Here is a 19,965-nt window from a genome sequence, read left to right as displayed (position 1 = left end):
TCTTCTTTTTGGGGTTTTGAGGCACATGACTGACTGGAGGAAACGTTTGCACTTGGCCGTGCATGTGTACCAGGGAAGAGGGAAGGCAGTCCAGGGCTCCGGCAGGAAGCTGGGAGCATAGCCACCCCGAGGCCCCACACGAGCCCCGCGGTGGCCCGGTCTCTCCTGAGGCCCCCGCAACCAGGAACTCAGCTCCGAAAGAAACCCCCCAAGGCCCCAGACCTTGCCTTTCAGGGTGGGCATGGGAGGTGTGGGTGCAGGGGAGGGGGCAGTGCAGAGCCAGGTCGGGGTTGCCCATTTGCACACGTGCTTGGGCCACAGACACAGACTTTCTTCTCTTTCCTCTCACTGCAGCCATTCAAACCTGCGTGTTGAAAATAATATGCGTGTGCCCCCCCCCCCCGCACGCACACACATGTGCCCTGTGCACCTCCTTGGCCCCCACGGCCCCACATTCCCTGCATCCTGGCCACCATGGCCATGAATGCCTGCAGGCAGCACCAGCTCAGGACCCGGCCAACATAAACACAGCGTGAGAGTGGTAATGGCATCAGATCCGGGTGGCTCTCGGAGACAAAGCCCACAAGGGACACGTGACCCACAGCTGTGTGTACACACAGCCTCAAGAGGCCGTGGCCATAATGTTTACAATAAGGACACTACCTGGGCTCTAGGGACCTTCTCACCCAATCCATCCACCCCCTTCCCACTGGCTGACACAGAGCCCCCAGGTCCCGCTCCACAGGGCCCCCACCAAGCAAGTGGACAGGTCCTTGGAGGCCACCGAGAGACATCCAAAGTGGGCTGCATCTAAAGTGCAAACCCAAACGCCTGCACAAGCCCCTCTGACAGCTGCACCAGAAGCGGGTCCACAGTCAAGTGTTCCTGAAGATCCCCTGGGCACCAACAGCTGTGTCCTCTGACGAGGAAGGGGCCTGGCTGCTCGGGGCCGGGGACATGTGCTAATCACCCCTCATTCCCCATGAGTCTGGAGCTTCCTGGGCCCCAGCTGAGCCAAAGCTGAGATGACCAGGGACCCCACAGAACCAGGCACCCTGTGCGGGGCTTGGGGCCCAATGTGCCTGCTGGAAACACCCAGCTTTCACATCCCCCCTCACACCACCCAGTACCTTGACAGCCCGCCTCTGAGAGGGACAGAGCCGCCAGCCAGAGAAAGCCCAGGGGGCTTCACCAGGCACCCACCCCCGAGGCCAAATCTATAAAACCTGCCCGGAAACCACCAGCCGCTCAGAGGCACGCTCCCTACAGCCCTGGACCCCCGGCCAGGCCCTCGCCTGTCCCACCCATTTCACAGAAAGAGAAACTGAGGCCTAGGTCGGCCCCCCAACCCATCACTTAGCTCCCCAGAGCTGCTGGCGGCCCCTGTCCACAGGACACCCCATGCAGTTGCCCTGCTCCAGATGTCACGCTCCAAACCCACTCGCCCTGCCAGAGAAGTTTCCAGATTCCTGGAGGGTTCATTTGCCACAGACAGGCCAAGTTCTGTCCCCAAGTGTGCGTCAAAACCATGAGGTTGCATAGCCCTGAGGTCACCCTCTTGTCTGTCCTGTGTCCCCACCTACGGAAAGAAAGGCTAGCAAACCAGCACCCACACCAAATCCCTCAGCCTCAGTGCCCCCACACGCTTGCCCCAGACTCCCTCTCGTGGGCCTCATGGCCTGGCGTGACCCACCACCCCCCCACCTGCTCCAGCCTGACCAGCCACAAAGCCCCAGGTCCCTCTGTCATCGAGGCCTCCCTGCCGCTGCGTATCCACGGCCCCTCGGGCGCCAGCTGGCCTCTCCACCCGACCCACACAGCCAGGGACGCCCCCACACGCAGTCCAGGCCACGGCCGGGCCCCAAGACGTGGGCTTACCGATCACGCTCTTGGCAAAGGACGCCCTCTTGAGAGTGGCCAGGCCCAAGTCGCCGATCTTCACAGAGCCGGTGGGCCCAGTGATGAAGATGTTGTCACACTTGAGGTCCCGGTGGATGATGGGGGGCGTCCTGGTGTGCAGGAACAGCAGCCCCTTCAGGATCTGCCGGCACCAGCTGCGCAGGACCTTGGGCTTCATCACCTTGAACCGCTTCAGGTACCTGCGGGCGGGGGCGCGGCTCACCTGCGGCTCCCGCGGGAGGGGGCCACGTATCCACCACCCAGACGGGGACGCTGCTGAGAGAGGCCCCGGGACACAGGAGCCACCGCGGCCCCTGCGCCCGGACCGGGCCCACCCTGAGATGCAGCCAGCAGGTGGGGGCGTGCTCACGTCTTCAGCGTCCCCGAGGTCATCAGCTCGGTCACCAGCACGATGCACCTCTTCCCCCTGGCACTGGACTCCCAGAAGTCATAGAAGCGCACGATGTTGGGGTGCTGCAGGCCCTTGAGCATCTCGGCCTCCTCTTTGAACCGCTGCCTCTCCAGCTTGGTGAGCTTCCGGTCCTAGAGAAACACACAGGCTGAAGGGCCTTCTTCGGCCCAGCCAGGGGGCCCGGCCGGCACCTGCCTGCACCCTCACGGCTCCCTGTGCCCAGGGTGCACCAGAGGGAGGGGCCCAGGGCCACAGAGGGCTCGGCCCAGTCCCTCTGTTGGGTCCTCCCACATCCGTGACACCTGACCCCGCAGCCTCGTGGCCCTGGATGAGGCACTGCCTGCACTGAGACCCCAGCAGAAGGATCTCTGGGAGCCAGAGACACGCGGAAAATCCACACCACAGCACATACACACTTTCTCCCAAAAAACACCTCTGAGGCCTCGTTCCCTCGGTACCCGATTCTGCCACAGAACAGACCTCAGCCCGCTTCCAATTCACACGCACCTTCAAGGTGCTCGACCAGGGAGCAGAGGAAAACTGGGAAACCAGGAGACTCACAAGAGACCAGAGTTGCGCCAGGCCCCACAGAGCTGGAGGGCACGGCAGACACGACCTGAAGTTTTTCATGGGACACGGCCACACCGCCCTCCCAGTCCTAGGGGTCCCTGTGCGGTGCTGCCCACACGCCCTTCGCCACATCTGAACTCCCTCCAGCGCCCTCCCTGCACCCCCTGCCCCCATCTGCCGCCGCCCGGCCCTTCCAGAACCACTCCGGTGGGCTCTCAGCACAAAGCTGATGTCATTTCCAGCCTCGTCCTACGCGGAGCCTCACCTCTGCGGGCCCCAGCGTGGCCATCTCCCCACACCTGTGCCCTCCCACCATGACTCCCACAAGGACACAGAGGCCTCTACAATTGGACGCGGAACAGTGAGTTTTGAGAAGTGTGTGAATGCGGATTGACAGGGGGAGTTGGAACTGAAAAGAAACACACAGGCCAAGACTTTTCGTCTTTCTGAAAGACCCCAGAAGACATCAAGCAGACTCCCTCCAACCCTGAGAGGAAAGGGGCCCGGGATCAGGACAAGGCCATCAGCTGGTGAAGAAATTCCACCCCAAGGGATTCCCTCCCACCAGCCCTGCCCCCGACAAACCTTCTTCGGCCTGTTTGTGCACACGTGGGACCCGCGGCACGACACCAGCACAGGGCAGTACTGGGAGGGCCGTCCACACAGCTGACCCCAGAAGAACAAATAATTCAGGGGCAGAGGCGACTTCAAGAAATCTAGTTCCTGTGCTCACCAGGTCTAAGCGGCTGACACACACAAATAAGAGCACCGTTCTGCTTAAAAAGGAAGAATCAAGATCCTTAAAAAGGAACAATCAAGCTTCTGCAAATTAAGGCTCCATATTTCAAAAAGAAGATACTCTGTGATCGGATGAAAACACTGAGTACAAAAAATTCAGCATTTAATCCAGACAAGAACACGCAAACATGCTCCATTCATCAAAAACGAAAATTTACAGGATGCCTGGGTGGCTCAGTCAGTTGAGCGGCCGACTTCGGCTCAGGTCACAATCTTGTGATTCGTGAGTTCGAGCCCCACATCAGGCTCTGTGCTGACAGCTTGGAACCTGGAGCTGCTTCGGATTCTGTGTCTCCCTCTCTCTGCCCCTCCCCACACCCTCTTGTGTGCACGGTCTCTCTCAAAAATGAAATAAAACGTTAAAAAAAATTTTTTTTAATGAAAATTTACTTAAGAGAATAAAAATCAAGCTACAGACCGGAGAAACTCTTCCACGATATACCTGACACGAGACTCTATCCAGAACACGGACAGAACTCACGAAGAGGTGGCCGACAAGCACATGACAAGGCACTCGCCATCCTGAGTCACCAGGAAAATGCCCATCACTGCCCGAGGCGCGCCCCACGCACACCAGCAGGCCACCGTGACATCACTGCCCCACGCGCACCAGCACATAAGATCTGAGTCTCATTATATGAAAGTAATAGCTTAATTTTTCAAATATAAAAAATTAAAGTGAAAACATCCAATAAACGAATGAGAGCAAGAGAAGGGAACCATGAAGGGACACGAACAGCTGAAGGCCCTGACTACGTGTGATAGGAGCTGCAGGAGGACAGCCAGTCCCAGGAAGGAGGGGACAGCAGAGCAGCGGCCCCCAGAGCTGAGAGGAGAGACCTTTAGGGAGCAGTGGGTGCGGGGCCAGAAAAACAGGAAACCGGTCCTGGTCCAGACCCTTCCACGAAGCCAGGGGGCAACTCCCACCTACAGAGGACCGTGGGCCCGGGGGCCAGCATCAGCTGCGACACGGCCCTCGGAGTGCCCACCCGGCCTGGAGTCTCACGGCCAGCCGCGCACCCAAAGACCTACTTGCCCACACACAACAGCCAAAGGCTCCTTGTGGGCACCTAGGCGCAATGGCCACTGCAGGAACAGTGCAGTGCCCCCAACACAGCACTGCCCAGCAGAAGCGGGCATGGCAAAGCTGGCCTGCAGCCCCGGAGGGGCCGCCGACCTGACCGAGCCCTGTAGGGGAGGGGGGCCGTGCCGCATGGGAGAGGAGGATGGGGGCCAGCACAGCGTGGGAGAGGGGGGTCGCCCGTGTGAGGGAGGAGGACAGGGGCCCACGCCGTGTGGGGGAGGGGGGCCTGCATCAGGGAGGAGGACGGGGGCCCACGGCGCGCTCCCCACCTCCGCCACCGGCCAGGCTTCCAGTGTCACCCATTCTGGTCACTGACTCTGGAGGAAACGCTCAGGATCGTTAACACGTGTGTCCTGTTTGCCATGTATCAGCATCAATCACCAGAAACGAAAGATCTCACTGCAATTTGAGATAGCAAGTTCGTGTCATAAACGACATAACCAACCAGCCCTGAGAGGGAGAGGAGTGCGCCGCCTATGCCAAAGGTACGAGGTCAAAGACGGGGTTGGAATGTGGTCAGACTTCCAGGATGGGGCCTCTCAGGGCCCAGAGGTGGGAGGGAGCAGCCTCCTTTATATTCCAAGCCACCCAGCTATTTTTAACTTTGACACACACTGCTTGATAGCTGAAAAGGTCAGTCGGTGTATCCTCAGAGCGCTGCCCGGCAGCCCCACAGAGCGGGCCCCGGTCCTCGGGCACTGCTGGCTGGGCAGCCCCATCACACCAGCCCCTCCACGCAGGGAGAGCCTCCGTGGAGGGAGAGCCACCCCGGCACCGGGCACGTTGTCACTGTTTGGGACGCAATCCTGATGTGCTGGGACGCCTTGAGGTCATGAAGCAGGGCAGGAGGAAGGCCCCCAGTCCTGCATGGGCTGGCATCTGGCTGGACAGCTCACCCCTCCCAGACACAGAGGACAGGTTGCTGACACTGGCTTCCTACCACCAGACACCCCAAAGATAGTGGGAGCCCATCAGATAAAGGATAAAAGCACCCTGGGACGATCCTGTCTCATCCCCTATAGGAAAAGGGCCTAGTGGGCCATGGACGACAGCCCTGGGCAGGAGCAGGCAGCCAGGTGACCAGAGGAGGACAGCCCTGGGTCCGACCAGCCTCTCCCACGACCTGGGAGTCACCAGCTCTGCCCAAATAGCCTCCCTGGCAGGAGGTGAAGTCCTGTGACCCAGAGGACTGGGGTCACAGTCCTCTCTTGGGGGGTGGGGTCCCTGCCTGCTCTGCGGGAGGAGGGGCGGGGTGTCTGCAGCCCTCTGCTCAGCCAGGCAAAGCCCAGCCAGCCTTATAAGGAGCAGAGCCGCCTGGCAACCCCGAGCCCAGGCAAGATCCATCCACACAGGGCACAGAGGCAGGGGGTGGGGGGCATGAGCAGCCAGCAGGACAGTGCCCAGGATCAGTAAAGCCAGAGGCCTGGGGTGACAACCTGGCACAGGCCATCTCTCCAGCCCCATTCGGCTAAAAAGCAAAACAAAAGAAAGCCTCAAGGATCTCTGTTGAGAACGGTCCCATGTCAGGGAATCAGCCCAGGATGGGTGCCAAGGGACAGCTGAGCCAGGACGAGGGTCCCCGGCCCCCATGGGAAGACACGAGGCAGGCTCCACCCCGGCTGCTGCGGCGGTGCTGAAGTGGTGTGGGGTCAGGACGTCCCTGGGGTGCTTTCCACACAGGGAGAGCTCGGACATCTGTGTGCCTCACTCGGCCACCAGATGGTCACTGCGACTCTGGGCACGCAGGACAGGCCTGGGGTGGGGCACTCCAACACGCTACCAGACTGTGCCACCACCGGGGTGATGGGAGGGGTGGGTGGCGCTGGCCGGGGCAGCCTGGTGCCAGGGGAGAACCCCTGTGGCCTGCGGAGAAGAGAAGAAGGCACCCACTCGGGTTGCCTGCGGTTTCCATCAGCACAGGGCAGGCGGCCGCAGGGGCCCCCGAGGAGAGGCCAGGAGGCTGGCGGCTCTGGACCCCGCAGCTCCCCCCTTGGCAGCAGCGATGCTCTCCTTCTTCCCACAGTGACCTGCTCCCTCTCACGTTCACTGCAGGTTTAAAAATAAACTCCCTTCTCTTAAACCAAGTACCTCCTCAACCTCACTCATCTTAAACAACAGTCTGCGAGCCAGCGTAGGCTTCTCCTGATGCGTGTTTACAATAAAGCATCATTACTAATGTGAGGGGCTCTCAGTGGCTGCCACCAAAGGGAGGAAGCGCAGAGACAGCAGGAAGGGCCCCCTGCAGCACAGTCAGCATGGGCAGGGTCGGCGCAGGCAGAGTCAGTGTGGGCAGGGGCGGCATGGGCAGGGTCAGTGGACAGGGGTGGTGCAGGCAGGGTCAGCTCAGGCAGGGTCAGTGTGGGCAGGGTGGGGGGGCAGGGTCAGCACGGGCGAGGTCAGCAGGCAGGATCAGTGTGGGCAGGGTGGGGGGGGGGCAGGGTCAGTGGACAGGGCTGGTGCAGGCAGGGTCAGCTCGGGCAGGGTCGGTGTGGGCAGGGTCAGCAGGCAGGGTTGGCATGGGCAGGGTCAGTGGACAGGGGTGGTACAGACAGGGTCAGCTCGGGCAGGGTCAGTGTGGGCAGGGTGTGGGGGCAGGGTCAGCACGGGCAAGGTCAGCAGGCAGGGTCAGTGTGGGCAGGGTGTGGGGGCAGGGTCAGCACGGGCAAGGTCAGCAGGCAGGGTCAGTGTGGGCAGGGTGGGGGGGGGCAGGGTCAGTGGACAGGGCTGGTGCAGGCAGGGTCAGCTCGGGCAGGGTCGGTGTGGGCAGGGTCAGCAGGCAGGGTTGGCATGGGCAGGGTCAGTGGACAGGGGTGGTACAGACAGGGTCAGCTCGGGCAGGGTCAGTGTGGGCAGGGTGTGGGGGCAGGGTCAGCACGGGCAAGGTCAGCAGGCAGGGTCAGTGTGGGCAGGGTGGGGGGGCAGGGTCAGCACGGGCAAGGTCAGCAGGCAGGGTCAGTGTGGGCAGGGTGGGGGGGGCAGGGTCAGTGGACAGGGCTGGTGCAGGCAGGGTCAGCTCGGGCAGGGTCGGTGTGGGCAGGGTGGGGGGGCAGGGTCAGCACGGGCAAGGTCAGCAGGCAGGATCAGTGTGGGCAGGGTGGGGGGGGGGCAGGGTCAGTGGACAGGGCTGGTGCAGGCAGGGTCAGCTCGGGCAGGGTCGGTGTGGGCAGGGTGCAGGGTGGGCAGGTAAGATCAGCACAGGCAGGGTCGGTGTGGGCAGGGTCAGCGGGCAGGGTCAGCAGGCAGGGTCGGCGCGGGCAGAGTCAGTGGGCAGGGTCAGTGGGCACGATCAGTGCAGGCCAGCAGGTGTCCTCATCCAGAACCCCAGGAGGCTGCGAATCCGGCTGCTGGCCCCTCCCTGCGTTTGTAAATAATCCCGTTTTTTTTTTAAGGGGGTAGGGCCTTTTGGGCCTTAGCTCGTCCAAGGCCTCCCAGCGGCCCACCCGTCCCCCAACAGGCAGCACCATGGCAGCCAGGTGGCCGCCCCACCACACCCCTGCAGGACCCTCACGTGTACAAGCGCTCATCCAAACTGTCCCCAGAGGCTGAAGTAGCATACAGGCCGTGTGTCATTGCCAGCACTTTGTGGACAATGACGGTCAACACTGCTTGAAATGGTTCCCGTGCAATTTGACGGTCTCCTCAGCCGTTCTGGAAACAGGCGAATGGAACTCCAGCGTGGGTTTGCATTTCCCACAGACCTGAGGGGCCACAGCCTTCCACCAAAGTCCCGGGATCTCCGGACCACACGTCGCCTCCGTAAAATAATACACATTGCAATTCTGGGTTCTTGTGTCCTATGCTCATGGACTCTGAGGGCCACGCGTCCTCCCTCAGGATTGAGCCACCGTAAGAGTCGGTGGTGCCCAACTGATCACACAGACAACAAGTGTACTGAACACACCTCCTACAAGCCGTGGGGGGGCCCTGTCCCAGTCACCAGCCATGGCCTGCGAGGAAACATTAATTGCCACTAGGTTGAGGCCAGACTGGCATTGATCACATCCACCACGGGCTCAGGTCGGCCAGCAGAGGGGTGTCCCTGTCATCAGGGCCTCTGCCAAGTTCCATGGACACGCGGTGGGCTGTGTCACCCGGTCCACAATAGTCCCCATCCCTGGATCCTCCCTGGGGTCTCATGTCGCTTTGCACCCTGGGCAAGACTGGCCACGAGGGTGAGGCCCAGGGTGGGTGCAAGTGGCAGCCACCATCCCCGGTAAAAGCTTGGCAGGTCACTTTCAGGAATGGGCCCCCAGTGCTGGGCACCCTGGGGGGTGAAGGCCTCTGCCCCACCTCCGACAAGGCCCTGGGTCAGGAGCTGGAGGACCTTTCAACACCCTCCTCACAGAGCAGACAGGCCACAGAGGGAAGCCATCGGGGGTGGGGAGCAATCAAGGCCTATGTGGGCACACGGCCACGTGCCGCCACCAGCATCCATGGGGCACAGCACACCCAGGGGCAGGAACGCGCTGGGCAAGCCTGAGCCCACCCCCAGGTGGTGCCCACCCCTAGGCCTCCACCCAACAAAACTTCTCTGAGGACCTCAGGCCTCACATGGACCGGGCAGACCTGAACCAGCCCCACAGACAGTCCTGGGCACTGGCAGGCAAATGTGGCCAAGATGGGCTTCCTCTGGACACAGGCCTGAGCAGGCCTCCCTGATGGGGTCTGGGGCAGTGAGCACTCCACTGTCCAGCTGGCCCCTCCTGGCCGGCCACAGGGTCTCAACTCCAAGCCGTGGCCTGGCTGCACCCTGTCCCCTCTGTATAGCAGCAAAGGACAGAGATCTCCCAGGACCCATTCTTTCTGGGAAGTAGGCAGGCAAGGGAGAACAGGGTATGGGGCCGCCAGGGCGGTGGGACGATGGAAAGGAAGAGGCCAGGGCAGCAGACTGCAACAGTCAAGAATCGGCTCTAACCCTGGGACCCAGGCCTGGAGAAGAGGGTCATCACAGTGTGAAATGCAATGGCAACAGGGCAGCATACGAGCCGGCAAGGGAAACCCAGCGGCCACGCCCCCATGGGCTCCCACGTGCTGGGGGAGTGTCCACACTGGGCACAGGCGACCCAAGGCCCAGCAGGCAGCGGCCAAGCAGCAGCCATGCCCCGCACGAGACCACACCCCACGTCTGCTTTTTAGGATGGACAGTCTCACCCCAGGCCGCGTCCCCACAGGACACCTCAAGACAGATGTGGACACACCGAAGTCACAATCAGCCAGGTGGAACACCCCAACCAAGGACAGTGTCTGCGGGGATGGGTGGGGCAGGACAGTCAATACCACCCTGCCTCGGGGCCAGCGGTTGCCACGCTGCAGGGGCTTTGGCCACCAATGGCCTCAGGACAGTGTCCCGAGTGGGTATGCCCCGGGCCTGAACATCTACGGTCTCGTTCCAGGCCAGCCGCTGGACCAGGGGGTGGGGTAGGGGGTCACCACCAGATAGACCCAGTGCAAGTGATGCACAGGGGCTGAGGGCAGCCGGGGGTGAGGGAAGGTCCACAGCTCACATCTGCCCCAGTGCTATGAACTGACGCCTCGGCTCCTCCCAAGTTGGCAGCAAGAGCCTTGGGGCCAAATCAAGACGGGACAGTAGGTGCTCAGTGCACACACCTGAAACACGAGCCACCAGCTCTCGGTCTGACTCCAGTGAAGAGACAGGAGCCCCCCACATCCAGCCCAACAAAACAGCTCTGAGTCACATGTGGCTGTGAGTGCTTACCATGCAGCTATTGCAAATTGAGATGTCATCAAAGTATAATAAATATATCCCAGGTTTCGAAGACACAGTAATTTATTTATAATTGTGTGAACCTCGTTAATAGTCTCGTATTTTACATATCAAAAAAAACCACAATACTTTGGATGTATTGACTCAAATAACAATATTAAGGGGCACCTGGGTGGCTCAGTCAGTTAAGCGTCCGACTTCAGCTCAGGTCATGACCTCAAGGTTTGCATTCAAGCCCATGTCAGGCTCTGTGCTGACAGCTCAGAGCCTGGAGCATGCTTTAGATTCTGTGTCTCCCTCTCTCTCTGCCCCTCCCCCACTCATGCTGTCTCTCTCTCTCTCTCTCTCTCTCTCTCTCTCTCTCTCTCTCTCTCAAAAATAAACATTAAAAAAATTAAAAAAGAAGAAAAATATTAAGATGAATTCCACCTGTTATTTTTACAGTGTCAACGTGGCCATTAAATCAAGTATTACAAGCGTAAACTCACATTACGTTCTTACAGGATAGTACTGCCTTAGAGCACCAGCTCCATGCAGCGGACTTGAAGCTGAGCCCCTGGGCAGAGCTTGTGCAGTCAGACAGGGAACACCCAAGCTTTCAGTCTACTTCCTCCAGGAGAGTTAAGTGCTGGGAGAATGGATGAAACAGAACAGAACAGCCCTCACAAAGACTGCAGTTCAATTCCAGACAGGATTAACATGTCCTGCTCTTATTATAAGCATCTGCTGATGGCAAAAGTAAACCTTCTCTAGCGGAAGACAAAATCACCCACAACTTCAAATATCTCCACAAGCTTTAAACATGCCAGTCAAAAATTAATTTAAAAAATTAATTTTAGGGGCACCTGGGTGGCGCAGTCGGTTAAGCGTCCGACTTCAGCCAGGTCACGATCTCGCGGTCCGTGAGTTCGAGCCCCGCGTCGGGCTCTGGGCTGATGGCTCGGAGCCTGGAGCCTGTTTCTGATTCTGTGTCTCCCTCTCTCTCTGTCCCTCCCCCGTTCATGCTCTGTCTCTCTCTGTCCCAAAAATAAAAAAAAATAAACGTTGAAAAAAAAAATTAAAAAAAAAAAAAAAAAATTAATTTTAAAAAATTTAAAGAAAGAAAAAAAAGTAGCAATGAACTCCCAATGGATCCAAATACTGTAAGCATCAGACAGACATTAACATTACTATGATTAGTATAGTTAAGAAAATAGACAACAGAAGGGGGGGGGGGCACGCTCAAGCACAGAGGAGGGGAGGAGAGACAGAGGGAGAGAGAGAATCCCAAGCAGTCTCCATGTTGTCACTGCAGAGCCCAACCCAGGGCTTGAACTCATGATTGAGTCCATGACCTGAGCCAAAATCAAGAATTGGGCGCTTAACCGACTGAGCCACAAGAAAGACTTTTAAAATTTATGTAATGTTTATTTATTTTTGAGAGAGAGAGAGCGAGCAAGCAGGGGGAGGGCAGAGAGAGAGGGAGACACAGAATCCGAAGCAGGCTCCAGGCACTGAGCTGTCAGCACAGAGCCCAACACAGGGCCCGAACCCATAAACTGTGAGATCATGACCAGAACCGAAGTTGGACACTTAACCAACTGAGCCACCCAGGCACCCCAGAGACAGATTCTTAATTATAAAGAACTGATAGTTACCGGAGGGGAGGGGAGGGGAGGGGAGGGGAGGGGAGTGGGGAGATGGGTTAAATAGGTGATGGAGATTAAGGAGGGCACTTGTGATGAGCACTGAATAATGTATGGAATTGCTGAATCACTATACTGTACCCCTGAAACTAATACAACACTGCATGTTAACTATACCGAAATTATAATAAAGGTTTTAAAAATTAAAAATGAAAATTCAGTAAAAAAGAAAATAGATAACCAAGGTTCACCAGAACTAAAATCCATGAAATAAGAACCAAATGGAATCTAGAGCTAAGAAATGAAATAGGGAACTCAATATATGGGGTTAACAGCAAATTAGACACAGCTGAAGATGGTACCAGTAAACTGGAAGGTAAAATCATAAGAAATATATAGACTGGAACACGGATATACAAACAGATGGAAAATACAGGAAAGAAGACACAAAGCTCACAGAACACAGTGGAAAATGTCCAACCCATGTGTAATGGGATTCCGGAAGAGGAGGACATAAAGATGGGACAAAAGCAATATGCATAAAATAACACCCCAAAGTTTTCCAAAACCGAAGCAAGACATCCAGACATAGATTCAAGAAGTGCTATAAACCATGTGCAAGTTAAATCCAAAAAACACTGTGCACATTACAGCAAAATAAAACACACAAAGAAAATCTTAGAAGTAACATCACAAAAGGCAAGTAGGGATGGGTAGCTGGAGGTTAGTGTTCTAAGACCCTTACATGCCCAGGATGTGGTAGAAGTCAAAGATACGTGTCATAATCTCAGGTGGAACAAGTAAAACTTACAAGAAAATGAATGACAAACTCCCAAGTGCAAAGTCCAACCTGCCCACCACTCTAAGAACGGTGCATCCAAACTACAGGGCAGACTTGTCCAAGACCACACCTCAGCTGTTAAATGTACCACCACACAGACACGCAAGGATGCAATGAAATAATGACCAAAAATTATAAATTCCCAGTGACGTTAAGTAAAAGAAAATGACAGGTGAAGCAAGCTTGCAGCATCACCCTACTGTGTGCCATCCTCCATCCTGCCCCCTTGACCATCCACCCTACAGCCCACACAGAAGCACAGCCATCCTGTTGCTCCAATGACCTACGGGAAGATGACGCACGTGTCCCTCCCAAGATCAGAATGGAATTCCAAATCCAACGTGGAGTCAGTGCTCAGTGGGCTCCCTTCCTCTGGTGGATGACGGTAAAGTCACTTCCCCAGCTCACGACAGAGACACAGACAAGCCATGCCTGACACCCCACAGGGATTCTCTGCCCCAACTCATGGTGTCTTTGCTCCAACAGGTGGGACCAACCCTGCAGCCCAGTAAAACCGAGGTCTGACACCCTGAGAATTGGGAGTCGAAAGAGCTGGTATCAGGGGGTCTCTCCTTGATGCTCACACCCTCGCGGGTGAGATGCCCCCACCTGTTCCACACCTACATGAATCTCTCACTTGAGACCAACATTTACCAATAGCCATGACCTGCCAGATAGCCATGCACCAGGCCCACAAAGGTGACCCTGGACATGACCTCTGCCCTCACATCTCAACCTTGAGGCACACAAACTGAGATGCTGTCCAGAAGGCAGAGAGGCTCCGCACTAGCAGGTTGGACGTGGCCCCAGCCAACCGCTCCCACTGCTTCCAGATGTGTGTCCTTGGCCACAGGCTACTGCAGGGGCCTGAGTGTCCCAAGTCCTGGGGGCCAGTGTTAGGAGGGTCTCAGTGAAAGGCCTCTGTCTGGCAGACTGATGGGGTGAGGACTGCCTCTCTGGACATTGCCCTGCCGGAGGGCGGACTCACATTGCCACCCCATCAGACAGGTAAACCACACTGAGCACAGCGACCGGATCAGCTAACAACCACCTCAGGCCAACCTCCTCATCTCAACTACCTGTGCTGGCTTTGCCAAAACCCAAAGTGGTCCAGGAAGAGGGAATGAAATCCCTCAGTTCAGTAGCTCCCTACAGAGACAGAACAAATGAATAAGTTAAGTTAGTAAACAAACAGATGCCTTCAGGGCTTGCCCCTCACCCCCAACACCCCACCCCACCCCCCACCTCTGTTCAGCATCCCAGAGACAGGGGCCCTTCTCCAGGTGCAGGGTCTGGCCCCACTCAGCATCCCAGACACAGGGGGGCCCTTCCCCAGGGGCAGGGTCTGGCCCCACTCAGCATCCCAGACACAGGGGGGCCCTTCCCCAGGTGCAGGGTCTGGCCCCACTCAGCATCCCAGGGACGGGGCGGGGAGGGGGGAGGCCCTTCCTCAGGTGCAGGGTCTGGCCCCACTCAGCATCCCAGAGACAGGGGGCCCTTGCCCACCCAGGTGCAAGGTCTGGCCCCGCTCAGCATCCCAGAGACAGGGGGTGCCTTCCTCAGGTTGAGGGTCTGGCCCCACTCAGCATCCCAGAGACAGGGGGCCCTTCCCCATCCAGGTGCAGGATCTGGCCCCGCTCAGCATCCCAGAGACAGGGGGTGCCTTCCTCAGGTTCAGGGTCAGGGTCTGGCCCCACTCAGGATCCCAGAGACGGGGGCCCTTCCCCACCCAGGTGCAGGGTCTGGCCCCGCTCAGCATCCCAGAGACGGAGCGGGGGGCCTGCCCAAGTGCAGGGCCTGCCTGCCTCCACCCATTCCCTGCTAGGATGCCCAGAGATGTGGACCTGAGAGCCAGGCTGTGGGAGCCTGGGAATGTGGCTGGTACAGCTGCAGAGAGCCATCGTATCTCAGAGTGGAGTGCACGTGCTCCAGACGGGTAGGCTTGCAGGGACTCAGGACTTGCGCACACACACAGTGGGGTGAGTTCCCGAAGCTCGTCCTCCAGCTCACCCCCCCACAGCGCCACTCTGCAGACAGCAGGTCTCGGGCACACCCCTCACCAACTGACCATGGCAAGTGCACCACTGTGGCCGGCACCCCTGGTCACCAGCACAGACCCTAGGAACACGTGGTCCCTGGCCTGCCCCCGCTCATCCAGCCTCACTCACTCCAGAGCCTCTCACACACCCCATGGTCCTCCCCAAGCCCACGGGCAGGAGCACGGCAGCCTAGTAGGGGTGGTGCTCAGCAGGGAGAGGTGGGGACCACTCCCTGAGACGGACACTGCACAGGGCAGTGAGCCACGCCCCACGGGGCCTATCCACCCCAGACTCATGGGTCAGGGCCCTACTGCCCCATCTCTGCCACCCTCACAACCCCCTCCCTACCAGGGCACAGAGCACTGAGAAAAGTGCCAGCCTCGCTCATCAGCATCCTCAAGCGTCCTCTGCCCATCTGGACACGGATGGGCTCTTCCCTCCTATGCCACGGGCACTCATGACTCCCCAGGTCAGGGCCGGGGCTCAGACTGCATGTGATCTGTACAAACAGATCATCAACTTCCTCACAAGGCTATGCCACCCTCAAGGCCACCCGTTCTGGGGCCACAGTCATCCCTGCGACTCTGTAAACCGGACGTGGGGGGCGTCCCTGATCCAAGAAGGAGCCTGGGGGAGGCATCCTGAACTGGACACCGGAGGCCATAGCAAACTCAGCACCCGCACCAGCCTCACTGGACAAGAACGGCAGCACCTGCCCACGGCTACACAGCCAGACACAGATTTCGTTCCCTCTGCCAGGCACAGCCTAGAAACACCCCCAATCCCTACAGATCCCCCACCTCCCAGCCCCCAACTGCATACGTGTGGACATGTACACTCAGGACACGCAGAGCAAGCGACCCAGTGACAGGAACGGGCGCTCTTCCTCCAGAGAAACCCATTTCCTCTAGTGTCTTCAAGATGTTTCTCAGGAAGAAGCAAAGACACCGTTACACAGAGGTGCGCGTGCCCAGAAGGCTGTGGTGCTCAGCGGGGACCCTCGCCCTTGGCCCTGCAGGAATGGCCACCAAAACCCAGGCTGGGCATGTGTGGCATTTCTTCACCGCACAGCTATTTACGGTTGTCAAGAAATAGTACAGACGCGGAGGACAGCGGGGAGTCAGGTGGGGCCACAGGTGAAAAGCACCAGGCTGGGGTTTAATAAAACTCCCACGGTGAGGACCAGACGATGAAGGAGAATGGTCACCTTCAGGAGGCGAGCCTGGGGCCTTGCTTCCTTCTTCCTGTGTCCCCGATTCTCTGCAACCTGAACTTCACGAAGCTGTAAGCAGAGCAGCCCTCCGGCCACGCCCCTGTGCTGGGCTTCCCTCCCCCAGGGGAGGTGACCGTGCGCTTATTTCCTCAAGTGCCCCCTTCCGCGTCTGTCCCCTAAATGGCTGCAGAGTTTGCCTCCCCGGAGACAGAATTCCCAATTTTGTAAAAGCCACAAACCCCGAATGCCTCTCCTTGTTGGCTCTCTGGCTCAAGGAGGCAGAGGGGCAAGCGGGCAGAGAGTGTATACAGCACCTCCCACGTGCTGAGTGCCCGTATAGTGCCCGCTGGGCGCTGGGTGCACCTATATCGCCGGCTGGGCACCGGGTGCACCTGTAGCGCCCACCGTGTGCTGAGTGGCAGGACACAGGGTCCTCCCTGGAGGGTGGCGGTCAAGGTCCCCCCTACCTTCAATGTCTGCACATGGGAGTTCACCCAAGATTGAGAGTTTGGGGAGTCGATTCATGTCCAAGATGTGCCCAGTAATAATGAGAGAGAGGAGGCTGGATGGTCGTTCCACTTCCTGGCCTCTTTGGGATTTCCATGATGACAAGGCAGAAATACCTCTGCTGGGCCTCAGTGCACTTCCGGCACGGCTGGCCTTGCCTCTGATGTGAACGCCCCAGCCTGGCCAGGCACAGGCATCCTGGGTGGCCCCATGCCCCGGCCCCCGCAAGCTGCTGTCACCCCCACCAGGCAGAAGACGAGGTGGAGGGTCAGGGAGATGCTCTGGCGACCCTACGGTGCTGCACACCTAGCTGCCTCCATTACACATTCTCCCAGGAAGCCCAGGAGCCAGTGGATGAGCCCCCGAGGGGCCAGGGGCCGCACGCCCCACTGGGCTTGTTCCCCAGAGGCTCTCCTCCCTGCGGGCAGCAGGTGCATCACGCGTCACCCTCAGCACTCCTTGAGGGTGGGCCAGGCCCACACAGACCCCAGCACTGGCCCACGAACAACCCCACCCAGCACCCAAGCGTGCAGGGGCCAGGCAGAGCCCGGGGGTCCCCGTCACGGTGCTGTCACCAAGGAGTGCCACACGCCGAGGTCACCTGTGCTCACAGCCACCAGGACCAGCCAGTGGGGCAGCTCGGACCCTACAGGGGCAAGAGGCCCACGTGGTAAGGAAGAAGCTGACCTCGGACGCCATGCCATCCACGGGGGCCTCGAGGGGAACGAAGGTGTCTCAGAAGGAGACCCCCAGCAGAGACACGCACGACCACCTGGTGGCCTTGGTGACCTCATCCTGGGCAGAGTGTGGGATCTCACCACACGAGGCTCCCCATAGGGTCTGGGCCGCGGTTGGCACCAAAAAGCAACTTCCCCCAGAGCTCCCGGGAAACTCTCCTTCCGGCCACTGGCTAAGCCCTGAGGCTGAGGGGCTTCTGTCGAGCCACTACCGTGACCACCGGTCTCTCCCAGCATCCAGAGTCACTGCCCAGAGCCCCGAACACCCTGTGGACCTCGGGACGTGCTTGCTGCCTCGGAGGCTGCTCACGGGAGCTGGCGTCTCTGACCCTGTCTACAGGGGAAGGAAGGGCCAGTGTCCACGCAACCACGGGGAGCCCTGAGGCCTCCCTGAACACAGCCCCAGCTCTGCCTGAGCGGAACTCACTTAAAGAGTAAAAGTCAACACCAAAGATAAAATAAAATCTCTCCGCAGTGCCAAAAATACCTCCCCTAGGGATGAGGGAGCAGGCGCCAGCTTCCACAGCAGCAACTGTTGCTATGGATACAGGGCTCCAGCCGGCAGGGGGGTGGGGACAGAGATGAGGGAAAAGGGACAAGAATGGGAAAGGGGGACAGAGGTGGGGAGGGAGACGGAGAGGGAGGAGGGGGCAGAGATGGGGGAGGGGAAAGAGATGAGGGAGGGGACAGAGGTGGGGGAGGGGACAGAGGTGGGGGAGGGACAGAGATGAGGGAGGGGACAGAGGTGGGGGGACAGAGATAAGGGATGGGACAGAGGTGCGGGAGGGGACAGACGTGGGGGAGGGACAGAGATGAGGGAGGGGAGAGAGATGGGGGAGGGGACAGAGGTGGGGGAAGGAGACAGAGGTGGGGGAGGGACAGAGATGAGGGAGGGGACAGAGGTGGGGGGACAGAGATAAGGGATGGGACAGAGGTACGGGAGGGGACAGAGGTGGGGGAGGGACAGAGATGAGGGAGGGGAGAGAGATGGGGGAGGGGACAGAGGTGGGGGAAGGAGACAGAGGTGGGGGAGGGACAGAGATGAGGGAGGGGACAGAGGTAGGGGGACAGAGATAAGGGATGGGACAGAGGTGGGGAGGGGACAGAGGTGGGGGAGGGACAGAGATGAGGGAGGGGACAGAGGTGGGGGGGACAGAGATGAGGGAGGGGACAGAGGTGGGAGAGGGACAGAGATGGGGGAGGGGACAGAGGTGGGGGGACAGAGGTAAGAGATGGGACAGAGGTGGGGGAGGAGACAGAGGTGGGGGAGGGAGAGATGAGGGAGGGGACAGAGGTGCGGGAGGGATAGAGATAAGGGATGGGACAGAGGTGCGGAAGAGATAGAGATGAGGGAGGGGACATAGATGGGGGAGGGGACAGAGGTGGGGGAGGGACAGACGTGGGGGGACAGAGGTGGGGGGGGACAGAGGTGGGGAGGGGACAGAGGTGGGGGGACAGAGATGAGGGAGGGGACAGAGGTGGGGGGAGGAGACAGAGGTGGGGAGGGACAGAGATGAGGAAGGGGACAGAGATGGGGGAGGGGACAGAGGTGGGGGGACAGAGATAAGAGATGGGACAGAGGTGGGGGAGGGGACAGAGGTGGGGGAGGGAGAGATGAGGGAGGGGACAGAGGTGGGAGGGACAGATAAGGGATGGGACAGAGGTGCGGGAGGGATAGAGATGAGGAAGGGGACAGAGATGGGGGAGGGGACAGAGGTGGGGGAGGGGACAGAGGTGGGGGAGGGGACAGAGGTGGGGGGACAGAGATAAGGGATGGGACAGAGGTGGGGGAGGGAGAGATGAGGGAGGGGACAGAGGTGGGGGGGACAGAGATAAGGGATGGGACAGAGGTGCGGGAGGGATAGAGATGAGGGAGGGGACAGAGATGGGGGAGGGGACAGAGGTGGGGGAAGGACAGAGGTGGGGGGACAGAGATAAGGGATGGGACAGAGGTGGGGAGGGGACAGAAGTGGGGGGACAGAGATGAGGGAGGGGACAGAGGGTGGGGGGAGGAGACAGAGGTGGGGAGGGACAGAGATGAGGAACGGGACAGAGATGGGGGAGGGGACAGAGGTGGGGGAGGGGACAGAGGTGGGGGAGGGACAGAGGCAGGACAGGAGGCAGGCTGGTCAGTGGTGAGAAGGGAAGGGACCAGCAGAGCACAGGGCAGCCCTGGCCCTCACGCCCATCCCTTGTGACCCAGGTCTGCAATACAGACTTCGGGGAGGCTGTGTGAACAGTAACTGCACCAGAAAGGCAGGCGGTACGGAGGACCGTCCGCAATCGTGAGCGCGGGTCTGAGGGAAGCGCGACACAGCCTGACCCCCCTTTCGCAGCTGACTCCCTCACCTAAAACTGTACCACCAGCAGGGGCCTGAGGAAGGGTCCTCTCCCACACTCCCTGCCTCCTGCTGTGGGGGCCCCGGGCCCTGGGGGACCCCACCTGGCACGTGAGGGCTACCGGCCCCTCGCGCCCCCCGGACACGTGTAGATCTGTGGTGGGCGGACAGGGGTA

The 19,965-nt window shown here is 59.3% G+C and overlaps 1 protein-coding gene across 9 annotated transcripts in view; it reads right to left on the bottom strand.

Moving 5' to 3' along the window:
• WNK2 (WNK lysine deficient protein kinase 2) overlaps positions 1 to 19,965 on the bottom strand; it is a 130,839-nt gene that overhangs the window by 90,934 nt on the left and 19,940 nt on the right. For all 9 annotated transcript variants that reach the window (XM_042963862.1, XM_042963864.1, XM_042963865.1 and 6 more), the window contains exons 2-3: positions 2,270 to 2,442; positions 1,879 to 2,099 (exon numbers count right to left, since the gene is read on the bottom strand). In XM_042963862.1, the coding sequence (XP_042819796.1) occupies positions 1,879 to 2,099; positions 2,270 to 2,442 (394 nt within the window). The remainder of the gene's footprint in view (positions 1 to 1,878; positions 2,100 to 2,269; positions 2,443 to 19,965) is intronic.

This window comes from Panthera tigris, chromosome D4, assembly GCF_018350195.1.
Source record: "Panthera tigris isolate Pti1 chromosome D4, P.tigris_Pti1_mat1.1, whole genome shotgun sequence".
Taxonomy (NCBI): Eukaryota; Metazoa; Chordata; class Mammalia; order Carnivora; family Felidae; genus Panthera; species Panthera tigris.
This window is presented reverse-complemented; position numbering and strand designations above follow the sequence as displayed.